Source organism: Cydia strobilella, chromosome 13, assembly GCF_947568885.1.
Source record: "Cydia strobilella chromosome 13, ilCydStro3.1, whole genome shotgun sequence".
NCBI classification, from domain to species: domain Eukaryota; kingdom Metazoa; phylum Arthropoda; class Insecta; order Lepidoptera; family Tortricidae; genus Cydia; species Cydia strobilella.
In genome coordinates, this window is record NC_086053.1 from 13,018,410 (window position 1) to 13,046,407 (window position 27,998).

The 27,998-nt window shown below is 38.9% G+C and overlaps 1 protein-coding gene across 1 annotated transcript; it reads left to right on the forward strand.

Annotated features, from left to right (window-relative positions):
* The first annotated feature begins 65 nt into the window (after positions 1 to 65).
* On the forward strand, positions 66 to 27,998 carry LOC134746737 (serine/threonine-protein phosphatase 2A catalytic subunit beta isoform). The gene is made up of 8 exons (XM_063681260.1): positions 66 to 335; positions 11,386 to 11,595; positions 19,062 to 19,235; positions 19,948 to 20,078; positions 23,996 to 24,181; positions 25,475 to 25,528; positions 26,011 to 26,090; positions 26,683 to 27,998. Exons 1-7 carry the CDS (start codon positions 234 to 236, stop codon positions 26,081 to 26,083), a joined length of 930 nt encoding a protein of 309 aa, XP_063537330.1. The 5' UTR covers positions 66 to 233; the 3' UTR covers positions 26,084 to 26,090; positions 26,683 to 27,998.

Consider the following 27,998-nt stretch of genomic DNA (forward strand, 5'->3'; position numbering starts at 1 on the left):
AGTATTGATTTGCAGATTATGCGTTGGTCGGATCGTTCTGTAACGGATGAATAGCTCCTTCGTAACAACTGACGTCACGCCAGTGGTACGCCATTTTGTAAGTGTCCGCCGTAGTCAATTTTCTCGGTATAGTGAAAAATAGTTTATTCGCATGGTTTTGTGTACGCTTAAAAGATAAGACACTTTTTAAACCTAATTTAACGTCTCGTACGTTAATTTCACAAACCACAAGTATGGAGGACAAGGCGGCGCTAAAGGAATTGGATCAATGGATAGAGCAGCTAAACGAATGCAAGCAATTGACAGAAAATCAAGTCAAAACGTTATGCGACAAGGTAATGTAGCTTTGTTAGTCATGTTTTATGTGTAAGAATTTGTTTTGCGTATGCTTTTTGAAGTGTTGTGAAGTTTCACGCTCGATCGAAGCCTCTATTTCGTATGATTCATATACCTACATGAAGTAGTAACAATAATGCATACCGACATTAGTGGAAGCGGGGGCTATCCGTGGGGAGCTAACCGTCTGTTTAGAGTTGCGGAGGGTTGTCTGGTCAACGCTGTTTCTCCAGCGAGTGATACGACGTAGGATGCACACCTAGGCAGGGCACCACACCCAGCTATCTATCCTTCCACTGTAATATAGCCTAATTGGACAGGATATTTTTAGACAACCTGCGGAAACGATTCTGGCTATTTGTTAATTCGCGGATCGAAAATAGTTTCTCTGTTTAGTTTTCTGGTTAGGTATCTCTCAATCACATTTAATTAATTACTTATTGAGGGGGTAGATACAGGTATGGAACATCATGAATGATGTTCCCTCTGCAAATAGGTACATCAAAACTGATTTTAGATTATTTTTAAAGAAGTATTGTAAATCGGTTTATTTTGTCAGATAGAGTTTGATAACACAAATACATACATGGAATGTTTATCTTCAAATATTTAGTTGGCTTACAAACCATTTTTAAGCAGTATCTTTTGAACTTACTCTAATTCTATAATGATGTTTCAAAATATTAAACTGATAAGATTTTATTTGTGACCAAAATTATATGAAAGAATTTGCTATTATCTACCTTTGCTTGTTCTTGATTAGAGTTGAACATTGTGGGCTATAGATTGGTAATGAGTTTGTTTTTAGTCCATAGTCAGATTAGAAGTAACTACATCTCCCTAATAGTATACATAAGTGTAAAGGATTCTTACTCTGATACTTATTTTAGCTATATGAAGTATTAACCTCTTAAAGCACAGCCTTACAAATGAAAAATCCAAAATTTGGTAGTGATATTTAAACCATGTCGGTCTCGCATCGGTCTATTCAGCCACCAAAAACGGTGTCTCTCCGGTGTTACACCATAAATCGTCTGCAATAGACGCAAAGGCCAATGAAGCATAGGAAATATACTCATGGACAAATTTAGAGAAACACAAAAAATAAGGTTTAATTACTGGATTACAGCACCTAATTTCAAAATTAGTAATTAAACTTTTTTTTGTGTTCCTGTAAATTTGTCCATGAGTGGAGTTGTTGTTTTGTTTGAAAATTATATGAAACAAAACAAACTCAACTTTGTTCCAATTGAAAATACCTAATTTAATTTCTTCAAACTGAATAAGTACTATAGCTAAGAACATGAGCCTTAGGAGGTTAAGATAAAGACATATTTAATATACTGAGTGGTTATTATTGACCAATGTCCTACCTACTAATACTGCATACCTACGATTTCAGTTCGTTACAGCCAAATATCATAATGCCCTTTTACTTATTTTACTAAATCTCAAATTGTTTTAGTTCCAAAATGCCTAAATTCCTAAATTGACTTTTTTTTTCAATACGATAAAATGTCATAATAACATTTACACATTACATCCGATATCCAAATTGTATAGTTGGTAAAATGAATAATAACTTCAAATACCGAATTATTATTAAGACTGAAAGTGAAAATACATTAGTTTCACATTTACCAAAATACAAAAATTCCTTTTGTTGACAGGCCCAAAGATCAAAATGACTGAAAGATGAATGAGAATAGAAATAGTAACAAACGAAAATTGGGATGCCGTTCATAATTAATTTAATTACTCATTGCTTAAAAACTGTAACTTCAACATAATTTTAAAGATTTTCCATAGGGTACTGAGTTTTAGATATTTTGACAATGTGACGCTTTTGTATCTAGTTCATTTGGGTTTTAGACATTTGGGGAAATAGTAAAATTGAAAATTCATTAAAACAAGATCAAGTCAAGTTTTAGACATTTTGGGAAGTGTAGAATTGAAAATTTATCAACACGCGATAGAGTATAAATGAATTATAGTCATGTTAAGAATACGGTAATTTATGAAGTAGTTGTAAGTCATTTTGAGCTTTAGACATTGTGAGAATAATCTGTTTTGACATTCTGATATTCTAGGAACACGTTATTATGATATTTGGCTGTAACGAACCGGAATCATACCTACATAAGAAATTATGGAATCCAGATATTATTATCAGAATTATGTCTTATAATATGCTTTTGTTTTTACATTTGTCCCTGCTTAAGATACTTGTGCAATATACCTAAGTTATCTTGATAATGAAATCATTGACATGATAGGAGACTTGTTACTCTTGTTAGGTTCTAATCTTGATTAGAATATCATTTATATGATTGTGTGTAACTTAAGCAGTGGGTATGATTGCATAATTCTTAATTAATGTTCTAATTATAACATGGCTGCTTTGCATATACTGCTGGCAGATAATGTTATTAGATAAGAATTGCAGAAATATTTCAAATATTTAATAAATTATAACCTAAAGTCCACGGTCCTAGCTATAGTACTTATTAAATTTGATGGAATTTAAATCATTTTCAGTTAACCGAGTTGTATCTGTTTTGTTTCGTTCAATACTCACACAAAATAAAACCAATTAATTTTCTGCAATATAAGTTTAAATTTCACTGGCAAATTTTGTATTTTTGTTTTGCATTGATACTAGATATTTGATAGATAAGGAGGATAAATAAGTTTGTTTGTTTGTGAAGGCTAACAAGTATATGAACTATTTGCTTGTCAGCAGAGACCCAGAGAGCAGGACCCTTTAAAAACTAGACAAGTGAGTGGGACTCTCCCACCAAGGGTTCCGTACTTTTTAGTATTTCTTGTTATAGCGGCAACAGAAATACATCATCTGTGAAAATTTCAACTGTCTAGCTATCATGGTTCATGAGATACAGCCTGGTGACAGACAGACAGACGAACAGTGGAGTCTTAGTAATAGGGTGCCGTTTTTACCCTTTGGGTACGGAACCCTAAAAAAGAAAACCAATGACTAAAACTTACATCTGAGGCCTCGCAGATTTTATTATTTCCATACCTATGTTCTTTGATAGATGTGAAAGTAAATATTTTCTTATCATGACAACAACTCTTTTTCTTGTTTGATGAGTTAATTCATTACACACAACTTACAACAGATACTTAAACTCATGTTATACAAATCACAACAATATAAACACCCATCTTTTGTTCTATATGAAATTGCCAGCATAGTCAATTACCAACATGGAGGCAGGATAACATTAGCTTGATAAGACAACTCATATGAATGCAATATGGTCAAAATGTGTGGGTTGCATTCACAGATAAATTAAACAATAATAAAAACCACCTCCATCAACTCTATATTTTCGCAACATGTATCCTTGCAATATGTGTTATGTAGTGTAACTTTTATAAACAAGTGCGAGGTTTCCGTACTTTTTAGTATTTGTTGTTATAGCGGCAACAGAAATACATAATCGGTGAAAATTTCAACTGTCTAGCTATCACAGTTCATGAGATACAGCCTGGTGACAGGCAGACAGAGGAGTCTTAGTAATAGGGTCCCGGTTTTACCTTTTGGGTATGGAACCCTAATACAGTACAATCTCGCTAATCTGGCACTAATGCTGACACATTGAATGAAAATTCGGATTACTGGAAGTTAGAGCAAATCTGCATATTATTGATGTGTTTTTTTGTATGTTGTAGAAATGCGTTTGACTAAAATACTAAATTCAAAGAAAATGCTACACTTATCTGGAACTTAGCCATTTATAAAGAGATTGAAGTGCGATAATGTAAGCGCACATAGTAAATTAGGACATAGAATGATCATTTGTATCCCAATTTTAGTGCGGGATTACTGGGTACACCGGACCATCAAAGTGCTGGATTATAGAGATTTCACTGTAATAGGGTCCTGTTTTTATTACCCTTTGGGTACCCTAAAAATACTATGCCCAAGTGAGTCTTGTGTTACTTCTAATTTGTTTCCTTTTTTCCTGTTAAGATTTTTCTGAGTTACATATGTGATGTTAAGGCTTAAGTTATAAAATTTATGTAAACATGTTTTTCACTTTTAAATTTTACTTTGTTTATGAAACGAAATTTGTACTCAGAAACAACTTAAATTTATAAAAAAGGGTTTTAAAACTAGTGTGATAAGAGTTAGACCAAGCTAAGTTGGCAGCGATTTTGATAGCACAGACTGAAAGTGTTATTTTAAACGAGAAACTTCTATGAAATTATAATGTTTAAAATAACATGAGGCTGCAGAGTTGGGTCGGCAACTCGCATGTAACTCCTCTGGAATTGCAGGCGTACATAGGCTACGGAGGCTGCTTAACATCAGGCGGGCCGTATGCTTGTTTGCCACCGACGTAGTATAAAAAAAACAACGCATTTGTGCTATCAAAAATCGCTGCCAAGATAGCTTGGTCTAACTCTAGGTATCCTGGATAATCATTTAAATTGACCTTGGAGTCGAGCAGTGATTGAATTGAGGCAATCAAGTAGCTCAGGACAAGTGGTAACCTTAATTTGACATCAGCTGAACTGACAATAATTGAACAATTACTGTTTTGTCCAACAATCAAAACGTTTGATGTGTTCCGTTGTGGTAGAAGTGTAAAGTTGGCAATTGTCAGCTATATCATTAAATGATTGAGGTTGATTGAAAACCAGATTCTCTGAGACAGTTTAAAGTAGAATAATTAGTACTTAATTGTCATTGTAAAAAGTCATAATCATTCTAATACCTGAGCTATGTTTCTTGTTGATTCTTCTATTTAAGAGCGTTCTTACAAGAAAAGTCGAAATAATGTAAAATTGATGATATTCCCGACAAGATTTTACGCTCATTATTAGAAATAAAGAGTACTTGTTCCAGTAAGAGCGTCTTCTTATCTTTAGGAATATCGTTGTACATTTTAGAAAAAGGACTAATTAAATTAGTAATGATTTTTTTTCTGATGGTCGTTTACGAAAAACCGCGTGAAGCACTGAATTGTGAGCTCTTATTTGTAAATTTTGAGAAGTTTACTCTGCTAAAGTTGGATATTTTGTATTACTAACATCCTGTACTTTAGGAATATCGAACGATATTCTTCCTACATGCTTTTAAGAAAGAGAAAATCAATGTTAAACGAATTGAATTTTCTCTTCGAAACAAGTGTAAATTCCTACGAAAATCTACTTAGTATCGAAGTCATTTTTATACACGAGCAATCTACAACGTTTGCTTATACTGTTGGTATACATTTGTGTTAATCAAATTCTACTTTAATTTTTTGGCAATTTTTTGAAAACTACTCTATATTGTCGATGACGCGCGCTGGCGATCTCAGTACCGCGGCAGAGCTTGAAGAGGTCGGACCTGTGTCGATCGGCTCCGCACGTTTTCGACGGCGACAACGAGGTTTTTTATCGTTGTGTGCGGCAGGCGCCGTGTAAAACGCTATACTGTGTGCGTGTAAACTGCGACTGAGAAACTTTAATCCGAGTACTGTATTTGTTGTTATAGTATTATAATATAGTATAGTAACATAACAAACTTCCGAACAACAATAAAAATATTTGAAATTACCTGACATTTTATAGATAGCAAATTAAAAAAAAAAACAGACAAGTGCGAGTCGGACTTGCGCACAAAGGGTTCCGTACTACGCACAAAACGGTAAATAAATCACGTTTGTTGTATGGGAGCACCACTTAAATATCTATTTTATTCTGTTTTTAGGGTTCCGTACCCAAAGGGTAAAAACGGGACCCTATTACTAGGACTCCGCTGTCTGTCTGTCTGTCCGTCTGTCACTAGGCTGTATCTCATGAACCGTGATAGATAGACAGTTGAAAGTTTCACAGATGTATTTCTGTTGCCGCTATAACAACAAATACTAAAAACAGAATAAAATGTGGCATTTCCTATAAAAAGGGACCTTATTGTCGATGGCGTTTACGCCATTATAAACGATGCTCCGATATAGCTAAGACTGAACTTGTATAAGTTTTGAGTATGTATTACTCATCCTCCTTATGAACCCTGGCAGTACCTACTGGAACTTAGGTTTGGTGCAACATAGGCGGACACTGTTTTGATCATTCGACTCGTCTTGATGAGCAACTTGGGAGAGCAGTACTCATGATAGAGCTGATGCTGAACCGTGGCAGTACCTAGTGGAACTTAGGATTGGTGCAACATAGGCACACGCTGTTTTAGTCATCCGACTCGTCTTGATGAGCACTTAGGAGAGCAGTACCCATGATAGAGCTGATGCTGAACCGTGGCAATACCTAGTCGAACTAAGGTTTGGTTGACATATCAGTCAAATTTGACAGATCGACAGTTTTTGTCATTTTCAGGGAAAATTATCTTTTTGGGATAGAATTTAGCACCAAGTAACATTGTTAAGTGTAGATTTATAATAGCTGTCAAAATTGACATTTTTGACAGTTTTGGATCCCAGATCGAAACGGCTTGTCCAATTTTGATAGGACCTTCAACATTAGTTATGGGATGGAAAATGTAGTTTGACACATCTGTCAAAACTGTCAAAATTGACAGTTTGACAGTTTTTGTCATTTTTAGTGAAAATTAACATGTTTTGTTAAAGTTTTGTACTAAGTGACATAGTTTAGTGTTGTTTGACATATCAGTCAAATTTGACAGATTGACAGTTTTTGTCATTTTCAGTGAAAATTATCTTTTTGGATATAATTTAGCACCAAGTGACATTGTTAAGTGTAAATTTATACAATCTGTCAAAATTGTCATTTTGCGACTATTTGACATTTTTGGATCCCAAATCGAAACGGTTTGACCGATTTTGATAGGACCTTCAACATTAGTCATGGGATGGAAAATGTTGTTTGACATATCAGTCAAATTTGACAGATTGACAGTTTTTGTCATTTTCTGTGAAAATTATCTTTTAGGGATATAATTTAGCACCAAGTCACATTGTCAAGTGTAGATTTATACAATCTGTCAAAATTGACATTTTGTGACAGTTTGACATTTTTGGATCCCAAATCGAAACGGTTTGTCCGATTTTGATAGGACCTTCAACATTAGTAATGGGATGGAAAATGTAGTTTGACACATCTGTCAAAACTGTCAAAATTGACAGGTTTTGTCATTTCTAGTGAAAATTAACATGTTTTGTTAAAGTTTGGTACTAAGTGACATAGTTTAGTGTTGTTTGACATTTGACAGATTGACAGTTTTTGTCATTTTCAGTGAAAATTATCTTTTTGGGATATAATTTAGCAAACAAACCATGTTCATTTTCACTAAGAAAGACAAAAACTGTCAATCTGTCAAATTTGACTGATATGTCAAACAACACTAAACAAAACTTTAACTTCAATGGCCATTAATGTCTCAAAAATTTAATTCGAATTAACTTTAATGCAATTGGTGCGTAATGCAATTGGTTAATGGCGGAACTAATGGTTAATGCAATTGATCAATGGTTAATTAAAATTAACAATTACGGCCAACACTGCTACATATAGCTAAAATAGTTTCGCTACCCAAGCGGTACGGTTACCCTGTACCTGTACCAAATGTAATGACGAAACATGTAAACAAGCGAGTATAATTTCTTTCTAGTATAAAATAATTCTTTTATAATACAAAAGTAAGTACATTTGCACTGGATTTAGTATTTTCGGACCAAATAACAATAATTAGGATTTTAAAATTTAAGTACAGTTAGTGTCGTTATAATTGTTTTCAGTATGCTTCACGAAGGATCAAGATTATTTAATCCATCATTGTAGTGCGAGCGAGCGGGAAAACGTGGTAGAAGGGATCGGCATACTGAGCTCGCACAGCCCGCCGCAGCGCGTAAAATACCTAAACTCGCTCAACGCCGAAATGTAATAGCGCTCTTAATACAAATCCCAAATGACGTATGTAATTGTAATACCTATTTTTTTTTTACAAAAAGCACACTTAAGTTCAATTTCAAAAAAAGATCGTAAAAGTACAAAAAATGCGCGAAAATTTCCTAGTTGTAGGTATTGAGCCAATACCATTACTAAGATTTTACTAATTTTCCCCTTAATGATAATTTTAAGTACATGAAACGTTATTGCAATATACCTAGTCGGCTCATAAGTTCTGTCACTGGCCTTTAAAATTTAAATTTGGAACTCCTAAAACAAAAACCGTTCTGCATTTGAATTTCGAATCTTTATTAAATATTTGAGTAGTATAATTTTGCAATTTTCTGTTTTCTTCAACATGGAGTGGACGCTTAAAGATAGCCGTACCGCAATAATTGCACTATATCGTTGTGGTCACTCGCCGACTACAATTTTTAAGCTACTTGAAAATTTAAAATTCTCTCTAAGATTTGTGTATCGTACCATAGAAAGATACAGTGAGGTCTCTAGTTTAAATGACAAGAAAAGAAGCGGTCGTCCGCGTACAGCTAGGACTCCAGCGGTTGTACAAGCAATTAGGGCACGCATTGCCAGAAATCCCGCTAGGAAACAAAAAGTTATGGCCCTCCAGATGGGTTTGAGCAAAAACACGGTGAAAAGAGTGCTTAATCAAGACCTGAGACTGCGTGCTTATAAACGAAAAACTGGCCATCTTCTCAATGGCTTAAAGCTTTAAGGCTTAAAAGATCTAAAGCTTTATTGAAGAAGTACGCTAAAAATAAGCACCGTTGTATACTGTTTTCGGACGAGAAAATTTTTGACATAGAAGAAAACTGTAATAAACAAAATAATAGAGTGTACGCTCGCAATAGTAAAGAAGCGTCTAATAGCATTCCCCGTATTCAAAGAGGTCATCACCCTTCATCTGTGATGGTTTGGCTGGGAGTTTCTTATGCGGGCGTCACTAGTATGCATTTTTGTGAGAAAGGAGTAAAAACTAGTGCCAAAGTGTACCAAGACACGGTGTTGACTAATATTGTGAAACCACTATCCCATATGATGTTTCTAAACCAGCATTGGGTTTTCCAGCAGGACTCTGCTCCAGCCCATAAGGCAAAGTCTACACAAGCCTGGCTCGCCTCCAATAAAATCGACTTTATACGGCATGAAGATTGGCCCTCCTCTAGCCCAGATCTTAATCCTTTAGACTATAAAATATGGCAGTATTTAGAGGAAAAGGTGTGCTCAAAACCTCATGCAAATCTAGACTCGTTGAAAAAATCTCTTGCTACGGCAGTGGCCAATATCGACATGAAAGTGGTGCGTGAATCCATTGACGACTGGCCACGAAGACTTCAAGCCTGTGTAGATAATTATGGCGGTCATTTTGAATAAATGTTATACATTTAGATTCTCTAGTTTATAAGCTTTCAAACGCTGTACAAATTATACGGAATAAACTTAAACTTTTGATTTTATTTGATACTATGTATATGACAGAACTTATGAGCCGACTAGGTACATACTTGTGTGTACACGCGACTTACGCAAGTGTCCTCGGCAAACTTAACTATCTACATTGCAAGTTACGACGTAGGCAACTAATTTGTTTATATAGCAACAAAAAAAGCAATGTTAAATAACAATGTTTGCTAAAATTGTCGTTGTTCTAAGATAGTTCGATTTTTAATTTATGCTGTTTCTACAATATCTGCGTGCTCTACTGCTCTCTGTCATGTTGCGAATTGCGATAGTAAAAATACTCAATAAAGACCATTTATTTAATTTAATTTATTTAATTCTACAAGAACATATACCAATTACAATTGCTAATAAACAATTATATGAATAGAATACTATCAAAGTCAAAATACTAAGTATGTACACTTTGCTGATATCATGCAAAAATTTCTAGGGATCTTAAAAGAAAAAGTAAGTCTCGGTAAATTAAGTATCCTGGCGCCATCCCATTCAATTTTGTAGTGGTAACAGACAAAAACATCTGTTTTTTATTTAAAGCTTTTCGCGCTCCCAGTTTTCTTTTCACGCTTGCCTATACTCTATTTGCCTCCGGCCTAATATCTTCATTACCTGATTACGTAATCTTTACTCTACTTTAGTAGGTACTTTATTGAAAACGAATTTCCAGTATTGATCAGCCTTGAATGTACGATGTGCACTCCTCTCCACATTTATGATAATGACAATGTCATTCGAATTGTCGGAATCGTTTCAATCGTTCCACTCGATAAATGGTTCCCCGGAGGGTGAGATTCCGGATGTCACCCAATCTACCTATAATCGCGCTTTTGTTTCGTCACCCACAACCCCAAGGTTAATGTTCTGAAGCCGCTGAACTCTGGAGTCGTGGTGTACCCTTGAAAAGGAATGAAATTACTTTTACCGGGATATTTGTATGTACTTATCATGATAATGTCTTATTGACACGCGATGCGCTTTGCGTACGTGTTCAAAATTATCTATTATGCTTTACTTTGATTTGATTGATTTGATAAACTGGGAGAGTATTCCACGTTAAGTAATAATAATTATATAATAAAAGCATGATTTTCGTATAAAACCACACTCGAAGTGAATGGTTTGTTTTTTATTTTATTTGCAAGTTCAAAAGGACAGACTAAGACAATTGCACGGCGTGCCTCATATTATAATTATATTTTGTTACGCTTACAACATTATTATATTAATGTAGACTTGAAACACCAGCCTTTCTTCGAGAAGGGTTCGTTTCGTTTGCGGGACACGCAAACTGCCCACTCTCTCAAACTGTAGAAAATAGAAAGAGATGAAATGAAATGGGCATATCGCGTGACAAAGAGTTGTCCGGTCAGGTATTGTGCTATTTCAAACATGTAGAAAAGATGTATTGTATCCAATATAAGTCACATGTATGTATGCGTAATATACGCGACCTGAAACGCTAGATTTGAGTTTAAGAAAAACAGAGGTACACAAACATGAAGGCGAAACGCAACATGTGTTTGACGGTGTGCGTTCTCGCGAAATATGGGGTATATAAAGCCAAACAACAAGAAAAATTGTTTTTTCTTCTCAAATTTGAAACCCTAATGTTAATCAACTTTTAATCGTATGGCCACACGTCGATACATTTCTACGTACAATTTTACCCAACCTCCATTTCTTTTACAGGCAAAAGAGATTCTGACTAAGGAATCCAACGTCCAGGAGGTGAAATGCCCCGTAACCGTATGCGGCGACGTGCACGGGCAGTTCCACGACCTGATGGAGCTGTTCCGCATCGGCGGGCGGTCCCCGGACACCAACTACCTGTTCATGGGGGACTACGTTGACCGCGGGTACTACAGCGTCGAGACTGTCACATTGCTGGTTGCACTTAAGGTCAGTGTTCCACGACTAGATGGAACTGTCCCGCATCGGCGGGCGGTCCCCGGACACCAACTACATGTTTATAGGCCACTACGGCGATCACTACCTACATTGCAGTGTCCACAGTCAAGATAATGTCATAGATAGAAAGCAAGCGAGCTCACCTAGCACGAGACATCTAAGGGTAACCATTTCAATCTTGCTGATGCCAAAAGTGCATGCTGCTAGAAATACTACCAGATTCTAGAACACTCGAGCAAGCTATGCTTGCATATCAGTTCAGCAACACGATAGGTAGGTTCTAAATTTGTCTTTATCATCTTTCTGAACTGAACATAGTGTCCTCCATTATCGGAAGTCGTCATTGATCATATCATGACATACTTAATTATCAAAATCACGCTAAAAACATTATACAAATATGTAATTATTACGCAGCGTACTACGTAGGCGAACAACACACGAACGCGAAGCGAAGCTATGCGGCGCGAGGTGAATCGATCCTTTGATACCTATAGAAGTGTCCTACGTCACCTACGTGGGCGATCTTGTTGCGAACGCGAACGCCGTGGGCCCGCCGCGCCGCGCTGCTTTCGCTTCGCGTTCGTGAGTTGTTTCGACAGCGTTACCATTAAAATTGGCTCGGGCACCAAAACGCAGGTTTGCCGCGGTCGAACATGGCTCGCGCGGCAGCCGCGCGCAGTCGATACGCGGCTTTAGTTTTTGTGAAAACTGTTATTGTATTCGTATAAGAACAAGCACATAAATATTTTTTTATAGGTTCTCAAGGCTGTCAACTATTTTGCTTTAGGAACTTGCTTTTAACGCGTTGTTCGTTTATTTTATCTTAATTTGACAACCGAAATTTTGCGTAACAGCCGCATAGATAAGCCTCAAAATAGCATCACACCCGATTAATCTGAATTATACCACATAACCAGATTTTATGACTTAAAATATGGCGTATATTTAGAAACAGTAAAGTTAGTGTCCTTTGCGTCACTGTTATCAAAGCAACGACTTGCATCTTATCTTTCCTCCTTTGAATATTTTGAATAGGTACTTATGAAACCATTAGCATTATGAAATTATGAAATTTAGTTCTCTTTGGGCAAAGTACTAAACCGGGAGTCGTGGAAATCAAGGGGAGAAGTTTTTACCCAGCAGTGGGACTCTCAAATTGGCTAGTAAAGATGATTGTCAGAAGACTCGCGACTCTCGCGAGCCATGGTGTGCCGAGCCCTGGTCTAGGAAGTGTAATGAGGCGTCACGTCAACATGAGACAACTGTTCGCGATTCATCGCATAGAATATGTCACGCCAATCTGTGTGTCGCTAGAGAGCAAAATTAAACCCTACTTCAAAGGATGTCGCTTTACGCATGGCATGGTTGAATGCACCGCACCGCGCCTGAAACAGGGCATTTACCTGAACAGGTGTTATGATTTGGTTAGTCATGTAATAAAAACACGATAAAGGATTGGTCTAATAACGCAATGTTTTACAAACAAAATAGTAATTTATTTGTTTTCAGCTTCAAATAGATGGAGACGGCCATAGTGGCCAAGTAACCTTAACACACAATGTTACCATAAAAATATGACAAATTTGGCCACTTTAACCGTCACTATCTATTTTATGCTGACTGTACCTACAGTAAATGACATTTGAGAGATAAGAGACATCACATACATTTATCGTTCTTAGGGTTCCGTACCTCAAAAGGAAAAAACGGAACCCTTATAGGATCACTCGTGCGTCTGTCTGTCTGTCTGTCTGTCCGTCTGTCACAGCCTATTTTCTCCGAAACTACTGGACCAATTAAGTTGAGATTTGGTATACATATGTAAGTTTGTGTCCCAAAGACGGACATGTAACGTAAACAAATTAATTTTAAACATAGGGGCCACTTTTGGGGGGTAAATAAGAAAATTAAAAAATAGTTTTTCAAACTATATCGTGTTACATATCAAATGAAAGAACTCAATGTGAGGATCTCAAATATATTTTTTTAATAATTTTAGGATAAACAGCTTAGAGGTTATTCAAGAAAATAGCCCCCCCCCCCCCCCCCATTCCCCCCTTTATCTCTGAAACTACTGCGTCTAAAATTTTGGAAAAAATATACTAAATAGATTTTTACCTAAAGATCACAGGAAAACCTATTAGAAATGAGCAGTCAAGCGTGAGTCGGACTTAATTACTTAGTTTTTGATCCGACCCCCTACGGGTTTTTTAAAGACATTTCACTCACGTTTCACATAAAAAATACATTGTTTAAATTATGTGTAAAAGGTGTGATAGATAAGGAAACGTGGTGGTGGAATGAGGAGGTACAGGGAGTATTAAAGAAAAAGAAGCAGGCATTTAAAGAATGGCAAAGTGTTGAAACTGGGCAGGAAGTTGAGAAGGAAATAAAGAGGACAGAGTATATAGAATGTAAGAAGAAAGCAAAGCGTGCAGTTGCTATAGCCAGAACCGCAGCACAGGACAATTTGTACGAGTCTTTAAATAGCCCTAAAGGCGAAAAGCAGCTGTACCGCCTAGCGAAAGCGAGAGAAAGAAGTTCTCGGGATATGGCTCATATAAAATGTGTGAAAGATGATGCAGGTAAGGTGATTACGAAAGATGAAGCGATAAAAGAACGTTGGAAAGTCTACTTCGAAAGGTCGATGAATGAAGAAAATGAATGGGGCAGGGTGCTAGAGCACAGGCTGATAAATATGGGTGCAGTGAAAGAAATATGTATGGATGAAGTAAGAACGGCTGTGAGAAGTATGAAAAATGGAAAATCTGTAGGACCAGATGATATACCAGGAGAGGTATGGAAGTTATTGAGTGAGGATGGATGTATGTGGCTGACTTTATTCTTCAATAAGTTGTTGCATGAAGAAACAATCCCCGACGAATGGTGTGACAGTTTGCTGGTGCCCATTTTTAAAAACAAAGGGGATGTACAGGAATGCAACAACTATAGAGGAATAAAGCTCATGTCACATAGCATGAAAATATGGGAAAAAGTGATAGAGAGACGCCTGAGAGATGAGAGTGATATAACACAAAACCAGTTCGGGTTTATGCCGGGGAGAGGTACAACAGACGCCATTTTTGCACTTCGCCAAGTGTGCGAAAAATACAGACATGCCAAAAAGAACCTGCATATGGTGTTTGTTGACCTCGAAAAAGCATACGATCGAGTACCCCGAGAGGTTTTGTGGTGGGCTCTGAAAGAGAAATGCGTGCCTGGGAAGTATGTGGAGTTAATCCGGTCAATGTACAACCGATGTTGTACACGCGTCCGGTCAGCCGCTGGCACCACCGACAGGTTCAGTGTCACAGTAGGCTTGCACCAGGGATCGGCTTTAAGCCCTTACCTCTTCCTGCTAGTTATGGACGCTCTGTCGTCGGACATACAGGAGGAGGCACCTTGGTGTATGCTGTTTGCTGATGACATTGTGCTTGTAGGTGAAAACGAACTAGATGTGCAGAGCAGACTTGAGAAATGGCGGCAAAAATTGGAGAATGTTGGCCTAAAGATCAGCAGATCTAAAACAGAACACATGTTCTGCGATTTTGGCGGTCTCTCCAGTTTTGCTGCCATAGAACTCGATAGCGTTACATTGCCGGTCTGCTCCGACTTCAAGTACCTCGGTTCGCTCGTACAGTGCGATGGCGATATTGACCGTGACGTGAAAAACCGGATTAGCACAGGATGGATGAAATGGCGGCAGGTTACGGGGACCATTTGTGACGCCCGTATGCCCCTTCGGTTGAAGGGTAAAATTTATAAAACGATCATAAGACCTGTCGTCATGTATGGATCAGAGTGTTGGGCCCTAAAGATGACGGATGAAAAGAGATTGCATGTAGCGGAGATGAGAAAGTTAAGGTGGATGTGTGGCGTGACGAGAATGGATAGGATAAGGAATGAGTATATAAGAGGAAGCCTGAAAGTTGCACCCATAACAGAAAAAGTAAGGGCAAATCGCCTAGCATGGTACGGGCATGTGATGCGGAGGGATGAAAGTCATGTGACGAGAAAGGTATTAAGAATGAATGTGGAGGGAAGTACGAGGAGAGGAAAACCGAGGAAAAGGTGGATGGACTGTGTGAAAGATGATATGAAACTAACGCAAGTGAATGATGAGATGACGGGTGACAGAGATGTATGGAAGAAAAAGACATGCTGCGCCGACCCCAAGTGAATGGGACAAGGGCAAGCGAATGATGATGAAATTATGTAATGTACGGAACCCTTGGAACGCGAGTCCGACTCGCACTTGGCCGGTTTTTTTCTTTAATGCATTTGGTTAATGAGAATTACCATCCATACTAATATTATAAATGCGAAAGTCTGTCTGTCTGTCTGTCTGTGTGTTCCCTCTTCACGCTTAAACCGCTGAATCGATTTAGATGCAATTTGGCATAGAGATAGGTTGAGTCCCTGAGAAGGACATAGGATAGTTTTTATCCCGAAAATCATCCCTTAAGAAAGTAAAAAGCGGGGTGGAATTGAGATAATTAACGAAGTGCCTGCTAATTTGTGTGCATAATATGCTTAAATTTAGATTGCTAAGAAAATTTTTCCAGGCGCTATTCATACTCTAACTGCGGTTACTAAGTCTACGCAGACGAAGTCGCGGGCAAAAGCTAGTTATCTATAACATGTCTATTATCATCAGAAATAAACCAATAAATTATATCACCAATCAATAATTATACCAAGCTAATGAATTATATCACTTTGCTGATTAATCGTGGCGTAGTGTTTAATCTATTTTCGTTTTCTCATGTTGTCATTATTAGACCGAAGCGCCAGATGGTTGTTATTGTTGTTTGAACGTTTGATGCCCAAGTGAATGTTCTCACATGTCGAACTAGTTTATCCTGCATCCGATTATTCATTTTTATTAAATCAACTTTAGTCGATCATAGTAAAATGTATATAGGATAAAAATCAGTAGATCACTACACAAAGTCGCCCGCCCCGTCTGTCTGTCTGTATGTTCGCGATAAACTCAAAAGCTACTGATCGGTTTTCACATATCGATTCTTGAGGAAGGTACAGGTGTATAATTTGTTAAGGTTCTACCCGTGCAAAGCCGGGGCGGGTCGCTAGTATAGCATAAAGTAAGAACGCTTAGCACCCTCCTGTTGCTATCTCTATCGAACGCGCGTAATTATAGTGCGACTGGGACAGCAGCAATGCGCGTGCGATAAAGATAGCAACAGGCGGGACAGTGTACGAGATTGTTCGCGCTTAGTGTCCTTACTTTAGCTACGCAATTAAAAAACCATTGAAATCCATAACAACTATTACATATTCTTTAATTTACTTGATGAATACCACCTACTCAAACAAATCTTATAAGTTATAACAATATTATGAACTGCCGGGTTACTGGTATTACAGTTTATCCGTCCTCTACACTAAAGCCAAAGAGAATTCATTGTTATAGAGATGTAAATTCTAAGAAAAAAACCTGTCCTCTAGTTTTACATCCAAACCAGATAGCGCTGTACTGCGCCATATGTTTTGCGGTCACTGAATTGTCAAACGACAACTTTTGACAATCAGAGTTACCGCAAAATCATGGAGACTATATATAAAGGAGCCAAATCTCTATGTATGAAAAGTGTCCATCAAAAAACAGTAATTAGGCGGCGCCACCATACACCGAAATACTACGAAAAACAACCTACGTAATTTGGTCGGGTTATTTGTTGCCTTATATGGTTCATATTATACTCATGTCCCAGAGCCTAACTAGCGCCACCGGAGAGATTAGGAACTATTATTTAAAGCTGAAAGCGGTCACTTTTGCAACAATTCTGCCATAAGAGATTGGCATTCTTTCTATACCATCCATACGCAAAATGTATGGAGCTGTACAGCGCCATCTCGATTACCTGTCAAATTCGAAGCACGAAAATGTAATTTTACGCATCTTACTCAATCAATGTATCTTTGCTGAAGCTAAATCTGTCCCGACTCGCACGTCATCGTCAGTACTTTTAACGATCTTTCGTTCTAATTGAACTACAGTTGTCGTTACATCCTCTTTTTACTTACGCGCGGTTGTTTTCTCACGCTCTTTGTGTACGATACGAAACAGCTGTACTCCAACTATTCCCAGCCGATCTCGACATTTATTTGACCTTTTTGCTAACTTGGGTAACACTACCATTAAGTCGTGTGTGCACTTTAATTAGCTGTGTTTAGCGAAATGTGCGTCCTCGCGTGGATGCCCGCCAGAGGCCAGGACGTTCGATTTTATACATCAATATTCAAAATATCTAATTAGGCGGTCGAGACCGCAAATATTACGGGCATTGCGGCGCTTCCTCACCAGGGTACTCTATAAAAATCACAAGTGACGAGTCAAAAGTATCTCTGAATAAATTTCCGTTTCCTATCGTTCGTAATGTATATTTTATGTGGAAACTGACTCACTGGTCAGTCCTTTGCCCTTGATTATTCACTGACAATTAACATTAACAAAGTTCAAAGTTTATAACATGCAAAATTACTATTAACCTGAATTAATTACTATAGTTATGACAAACCAAACTCAGTTGATTACTGGCTAACAAGAAGAAAAAAGTTGTGTCTTCTGATAACACCCGGGGGCATTATACTCATTGTACCAACGATTCTTGGCATACGTGAGAGGAAACTAGCTTTCTTATCCCTTATCTCAGATAACTGTGTTGACATTACACCTTATCTCTTTTTAATACTTTCATATCGTTTGCATTTGCGCCCGAAATTGTTTATTTACGTTCAACCGCACCTTTGTTTTTCCTCTTTTCGTTCATTTATTCATCAAAATTAGCTAAAGGTTATTTTTGCATGTCTGTTGGACCTTAACGCAGCGGATCGATGAATGAACAATGACGTTGATGTACCGTTTAAATATAGTAGGCGGTGACCCACAGCGTTGCTAAATCGACAATGTGATTATGTAGATTTTCATAAAAAGATAGGCATGACATTGAAAATGAACAGTACAAATACGTGACTATTGTTATTTCGCAGAGCGTGAAAATTGTATTATAGTCGTACTCATTTATTAGGACAGAATTAGTCTGCTCTTTATAAGGTATATATTGTGCAGTGGTGTCATGTCAAACAATGTTTATTAAGTAATTGTGGTTTATACAAATACATCACAAAAACTGAATATTCAATTAGTAATGTTATAAATAAATACCGGGTAACCGAAGTCATGTGTAATTAAAAATATTTGGTTGGATGTCAGAACTGTAACGTTTTGTACCGAGAGAATTTTACATGAAGTTAATAAATATAATAGGATTTTTTTGCCGATTTTTCGGTTTTCTCAAGTTTTGGCCAAAATCGAACCTTTGGCCGAAACATGATTTTTCTACCAAAACCTGCCTAAACCGGACTAATAAATACACACATCATGCATATTATTTCATTCTTTCATTAAAACATTTTCACATTGTTTGCAGGTGCGCTACCGGGAGAGAATAACGATCCTGCGCGGCAACCACGAGTCGCGCCAGATCACGCAAGTGTACGGCTTCTACGACGAGTGCCTGCGCAAGTACGGGAACGCCTCCGTGTGGAAGCACTTCACCGACCTCTTCGACTTCCTGCCGCTCACCGCGCTCGTCGACGGACAGGTATGGAAACCGCAGATGACACGTAGAAATACCGCAGAGAACTATGAAACTTCCCAATCACAAGTGACAGACTGCTTGGTGCAACTGATTCTTAGGCGATTTACACAGAGACCTGCAGCGAATCTGTCGACAGATTAAATTGTGTACCTATGCAATTATACCAGTTCAGTCAGGCAGGGGCGTAGCTAGAGGATATGGCGCCCGGGGCAGTCACCAAATTTGCGCCCCCTGACAACTGACAAAAGTTTCCCTGCTGCTACCTTTTGCCCATTTTGGCGCCCCCCCATTTGGATGACGCCCGGGGCACTTGTCCCCTCTGCCCCTCCCCCCTAATTACGCCACTGCAGTCAGGTACACACTGCTAGTGTCTTCCTTTCGCCCGGGATGATCAAGCTGTAAGCTGTCTATGTCTGTATGCACATCAACATACCTACTTTGGGGTAAAAACTGCTAGATATTAATGAAAAGTCCCCTTTACATTTTAATGAAAAGTCTTCCCGCGCTCTCAAAATATATTAACCTATCTAGATTTAAACATTATCTTTCTATTCTTGCTAATAGCAATATTGTCCAATCCTAAGGTAGCGTTAGCGGAAAAATATCAGTTTACGTTTCAATGCTAATGAAAATTTCACAGTTATGTTACAAAAAAGTTATCATACTCGCGACTGTTATGTCTAAAGCAAATAAACAAATCGCAACGTTATTCCAGATCTTCTGCCTTCACGGTGGTCTCAGCCCGTCCATCGACACCCTGGACCACATCCGCGCACTGGACCGCCTGCAGGAGGTCCCGCACGAGGGGCCCATGTGCGACCTGCTGTGGAGCGACCCCGACGACAGGTGAGACACGTTAGATAGCGTCAAGGGTAACATAATTCCATCTCTTGACTTAGTCGGAAAATCGCGGGGCAGTTCTGGATGAGACTAGCTCAGGACCGGGATAAGTGGCGTACACCGCGTACACGAAGAGAGGCCTATGCTCAGCAGTGGGCGACTGGAGGCTGAAATTATGACAGTAGTTGCGTGGTGGTTCTCTAGTAGGAGATAGTTTAGAAAGGCTAAAATTAGTGATGTTAAATGTCTACTAACCTCTATTTTTGTTTCCCTAGATTGTTAGCTATTTCAAAGGCAACTTTTATGTCGATTTACTGAGTTAGGGTAAATCAATGAATCAATAAATTACATCAATAAATACACTGCGAAGAAGACGCATCAATCATCATTATTATTTATTATAATTAGATGATAATTGAAACAACAATTGACATACGATCCCATTAAGTTATTTTGACGCTTGTTCTACGATCTTTAGATATATCAAAGTTCCATCAAACAAATTTACTTCGAAATATTAATTATGAAAGATGCCTTATTTTTCGTATGTTTCAAGGTGAGATAACAAAATCCTTGTCATGACCACGACAAATACATTCTGATTCTGCCATGCCTAGGTGAATTACGCATAGGCCAATAGTTATCAAAACATGACATATTGACTTATATTGACCGGGATATAGACCGTGATTAACTTTTGTATTGTTTATGAGCTCTCTAGTGAAACTAACCGTGAATCATTCAAAACTCTTACATGACATATTGGGTTGAAAACTTGCAGTTTGCAGGTTATCTTGGGCATTCCTAAACTATCAAGTACCTACATTTGAACTGCTGTGAATGAAATAGTACAAGCCAAGGGCATTCATCTTTCGCGTACTAATTGCCAACGATAAAGCCCTCGAGATTATATTGTTGTTGTGTCTCGCCCTAGCTGATAAGATAGCGTGATGAAAGCATTGTATTGATTTTTTATGATGAGTTTGTTGATCCAGTCAATGCAGCAATTTTTGCGATAACGCGCTAATTGTGGTTGATAGTACTGTTTTAATTGTGTTCACCTTGGACCTTTGAATTTAATTATTTCTACAAGACTCATTGGTTTTCTTGGTAGTGAGACAATTTCGTTCGACAAGTAAATGCCGTAAATGTGTATACTTAAAATAGAAAACAGCACAAGCTTTGTTTTGAAAACACTTTAAAAAAAATTAGAGACCACTATAAGAGATGCTCGTCTTGGCGGGGGCTAGTGCCCCCAGATAATAGAGCGACTTGTTTTACACACCCGACACACGATAACACCCGATTTCATCATAATTACAATACAAATCCCAGTACCCTCAGAGTCGCATTAACGCTGCACTTGTTTGCACTACAGTGACTCATTATGATAATTAGCATCTTTGGGTACCTACTCCATATAAGACGTATGTTGGTAAACATTCCAATCACTTAGCGATGTTAAGTCGAGCGCAGACAAACAAGTACAGACTACATACATACTTTCCGATTCTTCATATTTTCTCAATGAAATTGCATGATCACGAGCTGGGACCACCCGTCACCACCGTAGGTAAAATCCATCGCACGCGTCCGCGCCAGTTATATTAAAATATTTTAACGCCTCACACCCTAATCTGTTAAACAAAAGCCTTTGTTTCTTTTGTTCAGCGGTTACCAATGCTACCGCTACTGGCTGAACGGGAACAAACTCGTTTAAATAGAAATTTTACCGTCCTATATACATGGTTATGTAGCAGCTCTGTATTCTGAGGCCACACAGGCAGCCGATCGTCCTTCATTACCCAAACTCGTTATCTCAGAATGAGCTGTTACATTTTGAACCTTAATACTATCATGATAGTTGCTTTTTAACGACATGGTTGTTTTGGCACGCGCTCGGCACGCGACTAAGGCGCCTCTCGATAGAATAAACAAAGGCTTTTGTGTAACGGATGAGGGTCTGAGGCCTACAAATCAGTTTTGAGAAAATTCATACTATAGCGTTGCTCATACTATTTTTCGTTAACCCGCTCAACCGCTCAAGTTGGCGAAGGGCCTTGTATGTATAGACGCCCATCTTAAACGAAATAAAGCACATAGTTAAAGTTATCGAATCTCCATGTCACATTTACGCTGGATGTCTGAGCGGTCGGGTTCAGTAGGGATCCGTTAGCAAAGAGATTAACGGTCTGCTTGGACAATCAGTGATGTTTTTCACTGGAAAACTCCGGCTCCTTATATCCGACGCAATTACACGACTAATCGCTTAATCGTGCTGACTAATTATAGTCTGTGTGTGGATTCTGAGAAAGTGTCGTATGTTAATCGTTACTGTAGGAATAAACCGCAAAATATGTATGTAAAACGACTACAACAAAAAATGAACAATGCAAGCCAACTTACGTCATTTACCAGGGGAGTGCGTAGTTATTTCAGTATATTATGCGGCAGCATACGATGCGTTTAGCTCAACTAAATGAATAGTTTTCCTCAATAAACTAAATGAAATTATTTTCTGTTAGTCATATGTTGTAGTTACTCATTCACCTTATCGACACAAAAGCTGTCACTCATACGATAATAAAATCAAAACAGTTTTCGGTTACATGTGAAGTTAAAGTGACGTCACAATAGTTATTTGTTATACAAGGGTGCAAAGTTGTATTTTACCAGCGAGTGTGGAATTGAAACACGAGTAAGTGAAAGGATTCTATTGTTAAATAATTGGTTCTAAAATAGAATCCTGAGCGTAGCGAGTGTTTCAACACACGAGAAGTAAAATACATTTGCACCCGTGTGTAACACAAAACTTTTCACCTCACTATAGCGAGGAAAGTGCAACATCCACAGACGTTAGATCATCTTCATCACTGGAATCACTAATTTTTTTACGATATTATAACAATAAACTCTGGAAATTCTGTATTTTTACGTGAGAAGTTTTAAAGTAAAAATTTTGTTGACAATGTTGACATTTCTGACGTATGAAATGTCAATGATGCGTTTTGATATTGCGTCGACTCAACTTGTGCGTTCAGAATTTGCGCGTTATTTAACATCATTATTAGAAAACAAACGTCTTATGGAATTTTAAGGTTTATGACTTAAAATCAGTAAATAAAGCTCAATTTGGTATTTTTTATTAAATTCTCAAACCATTTATTTAATGATAATTAATATCGAACGAACCATTATTATGAGCGTTTTACGTTTTGTTATTTGTCAAGCTACTTAAACACGCTCCATCCAAGGTCAAATTACTTTCTCCACTAGTGGATAAAATGCGTTTTTCCCCGCTGGTTTTAAAGGATAAAAGACGGCTTTCCGAGCTAGTGAGGGGAAAAGTTTATTACTCCCCCCTCCCCCTTGTCACAACATGTCACAATCTCTTGACCTCCTCCCTCCCCCTAAACGTGTGACGTAATTAATGGATAACCCCTACGCCACGTCACCGAAGTGTCAAAACTGAAATTGAACTTTATGCATATGCACGTAGGTCTGTTGCTCTGTGGTCTGTAACGGGCTAATCTGTCTTCAATGTTGGACCTACGGTGCGAATATATCCGTCATTGGCGTCAAAAAGGTTAAAATGCGAGTAATAATATTATCTAATCTAATCCTCTGTGGAGCTGGTAAACACATGACTTGGATTATTTCTTTCAGTAGAAGTATTAAATCCTCAACTACCACCGACGCACGAGTCACATTAGAGCAAATGTAGGATTTAAAAATTGCTAGTAGTGTGAGGTTTTGGTTTTGGACAGTTAGCAGGGTAATATCATCCAATTTCATCATATATTATCAATTAATCAGTCTATTTGTCAAAAATATGGTGACCATACGTCCCAGACTTTCAAGAATAATTTCAAAGAAGATACAATTAATGGTGTTCAGAATATTAACACAATGTTTTTTCACAGAGGCGGATGGGGCATATCGCCTCGCGGCGCCGGCTACACGTTCGGGCAGGACATCTCGGAGACGTTCAACCACAGCAACGGCCTGACGCTGGTCTCGCGCGCCCACCAGCTGGTCATGGAGGGCTACAACTGGTGCCACGACCGGAACGTCGTCACTATATTCTCAGCACCCAACTACTGCTATAGGTGAGTCAGGACATCTCGGAGACGTTCAACCACAGCAACGGCCTGACGCTGGTCTCGCGCGCCCACCAGCTGGTCATGGAGGGCTACAACTGGTGCCACGACCGGAACGTCGTCACTATATTCTCAGCACCCAACTACTGCTATAGGTGAGTCAGGACATCTCGGAGACGTTCAACCACAGCAACGGCCTGACGCTGGTCTCGCGCGCCCACCAGCTGGTCATGGAGGGCTACAACTGGTGCCACGACCGGAACGTCGTCACTATATTCTCAGCACCCAACTACTGCTATAGGTGAGTCAGGACATCTCGGAGACGTTCAACCACAGCAACGGCCTGACGCTGGTCTCGCGCGCCCACCAGCTGGTCATGGAGGGCTACAACTGGTGCCACGACCGGAACGTCGTCACTATATTCTCAGCACCCAACTACTGCTATAGGTGAGTCAGGACATCTCGGAGACGTTCAACCACAGCAACGGCCTGACGCTGGTCACGCGCGCCCACCAGCTGGTCATGGAGAGCTACAACTGGTGCCACGACCGGAACGTCGTCACTATATTCTCAGCACCCAATTACTGCTATTTTATTAGGCTTTTTAGTTTTTCGAAACTCGTTAGACATTTTTCAATTGCTCGTTAAGGAAAACATCGTGAGGAAAGTATGTAATGTCGCTTTATTGCACATAAACAGACGTTCATAGATTGCTGATGGATTTGTCTAATCTTGTAGATAAGACTCACTGAGTACGATTTGACGATTTTACCATTTAAAAAAAATTGTTTTTAGAAGTAAATACTTGAAAAGTGAAAAAGCGAAACCGGAAAGAGTGTTTTAATCAATACAATTGTTTTAATTGACATAAAAGTTTTTCTTTGCACCACTACTACAACTACTACAATTATGTTCACGAAGTCATAATATTATGAAGCTTGCAATTTCAGCACTAATATGGGACATTTTCTATGAAAAGGGACCTTATTGTCGATGGCGCTTACGCCGCACAGCGTCGCGCGGCATTATATTTATATCGGAGCATCGTTAATAATGGCGTAAGCGCCATCGACAATAAGGTCCCTTTTTATAGAAAATACCACATATTATTTCACAACTAGAAGATATTAGACATGGAATCCTTATTTATTTTGATTTATTTATTTCTATGTAGCGCTAACGGCCACTGCATAATATTTACAGTACATTTACTTTAATCGATTGTCCGAGCCTGATGTTTACCTACCTACCTAGCGCCTAGCGTAGCGCATGCCACAATGGCTGACGATGTATTTGTTGCAGGTGCGGTAACCAAGCCGCCATTATGGAATTGGATGATGCGCTTAAGTACTCATTGTAAGTATCTATTGTTAATGAAATACTGATAACTTATTGGGTAATTTTGCTGATAAGTAATGGTTTTTGACAGCTGATATAATTGAATCTAAATTTTCCAGCAGGTGATATTAACACTTAATCTGAACGGGGTTAGCTGGAAATATTTAATGTTTTTTTATAGTTATGTTCACTATTTAAAAAAAGTACACACTATTTAAAATATAATATCTAATTAAGTGATATCCTGTTGTGAGCTGTGAGAATGTCCACTATAATCTCATTATCATAACTTAAATTTATTCAAATCAAACTGGTATTACCAGAATGGAATGATTATAAGCGCAAAGTGATGACTCGAATTTGATTGTGGTGATCAAATTTCTATCGATTACATCGATTACATAATGGATATTGAAGTTTATGACCCATTGTGTGTATTAATAGTTGTGTGTGTTGTTACGTGTGTGTGTGCTGACGCGTGTGTGTGTGTGTGTTTGCAGCCTTCAGTTCGACCCGGCCCCGCGGCGCGGCGAGCCCCACGTCACACGGCGAACGCCGGATTACTTCATGTAGGCTGCATGTAAGTGTTATCATGATTTATTTTAGAAAGTTAGCTAAATTTGAACTAAAAGTAGTTTTATTGTAAGGAAAATCAATCAAGATGTTACTTTTGTTTTAGCAAACAGATTTTTGTTTAGATTTTGCGTTATTGGTTAGTTCAGAAGTATTTTATAGATGATGATGTTGTTATATTTGTGGGTGATACGTGATCACTGATTTGACAAATTGAGCCGTTTACTGAGGCGGTTTTTGTATGTCAAATCGCATATAAAATAATTTGTTTTTGGTTTTCAATCTTCGGAAGTCAAAAATGGGCTGTATGGCGCTTGTACCACCAACTTGACAATTGTCACCTAGTATTGATAATTTCCTGTACATTTCTGGGTCGGGAAGGAACGACGGTATCTAATCTAGTGTCATTGGTCATGTGCGCTAGTTGGGTCAGCGATGAATAGTGAATATTGTCATTATGAGGTGGCATTTGTTAGCTTGATAGGTTTTGAGGGCGGTTTTCTATCTGGGATGTGGCGGAGTTTTACGTGTTAGCCACCAAATGCACACTCGACGTGCAGGCTGATTATCATTTTGATTTGATTTGTTTCTCTTTGCAGCGGAGGCGCACATGAAGCAGTCGGGCGATGGTATCGGCGGCGGCGGGGGCGGGGGTAGAGGCGGGGTGAAGCGGGCGCGCGCACGCGCACGTGCAGGCGCACACGCACGTGCACGCGCACGGCGGGCGGCGCGCGCGCACGTGGCCCGCGCCGCGCGCCGCCTGCTCGGTCTCGCGCGCGTCGCCTCCTGGCTCGCCTCCGTCTGACTCCCCGCACCCCGCACCCCACACCCCACACCCGGGGAACACACACACACGCACACAACAACAACACTACACGGAACACACGAGGGCTGACGCCGCCGGTGCGGCGCGTCCGTAAGCGTTAGCCTAAACGTTAACGCGCTGAAACGCGGCCTGTAACTTAACATCACACGTTCGGTATCGCTCGAGGAAGTGAAACATCCCGCGACGGAAACTTAGGTTAATATATAGCAGTAATTATATGTTACTTTTTACTGTTAAGTGTTATGCGATATTTCTAATGCGGGGTGGTTACCTTCTTCGGCGATACGATGTCTAGTACCTACCCAAATTAACAATATGTGTAGTAAATCGCTTAATAACATCGGCATTTAAAATTGTTCTATAAGTAAATTATACGTCAAATGGAAGTACTAAATTACAATCTTTACTTGAATGAGTGTCATCCATTCAAACGTGTATCTCTTATTCTTGCTATTTAAGCAATTGACTCGCACGTGGTCGTCTAGTTTCCTCGCGTGTCTCGCCAACAACTTGCCAGTGGAAACGTGCCCCACATTAAATAACAGATATCTCATAATACTATATACTCATTTATTTTGTCAAGATTCAAGTGTTCCATTTGACGCTTATTATGTTTGCGGCGAGGAAGCAAAAATGCGCCCCTGTAGTTAGTTTAGTTCCGTTGTCAGAATATACTGAGTGTAAGTTCCCGTCGTTCCCGCGCCCGACGGCCGCATGCGCATGAAGGTTCCCCGCGTCTCATCTCCGCCCGTCACCGACCCACTTCAGCATCAAGCTTTATGTAGGCACTTCTGTAAAAACGTCTGTTCTAGTAATGATCAGTATAGAAACGCGGCGACTTTTGCTTGTTGAAGTTAGTCGGTGGCCGGGCGGTCTCCTACCGCGAGCCATCATCGTGTGCGTAGGCCGCAGACGTTGACGACTCGGGGTCGGTTAGTTGTAGCATAATTCCTGTACTTGTGTCTAATTATTCGGCGTCTCGCCCCGCGGCAGTCTATGCTGGTATGTTCATTATAACCTGTCCGGACCTATTGTATGTACACTTATGTATCAGACACTTAGACCTCATTAAACAGCGTGCATTTGCTA

Coding starts and splice junctions, on each gene's coding strand:
- LOC134746737 (XM_063681260.1), top strand. CDS start 234: ATGGAGGACAAGGCGGCGCTAAAGGAATTGGATCAATGGATAGAGCAG. Junction 11,596..19,061: donor CATTGCTGGTTGCACTTAAG/GTCAGTGTTCCA, acceptor CATTGTTTGCAG/GTGCGCTACCGGGAGAGAAT. Junction 25,529..26,010: donor GATGCGCTTAAGTACTCATT/GTAAGTATCTAT, acceptor GTGTGTTTGCAG/CCTTCAGTTCGACCCGGCCC.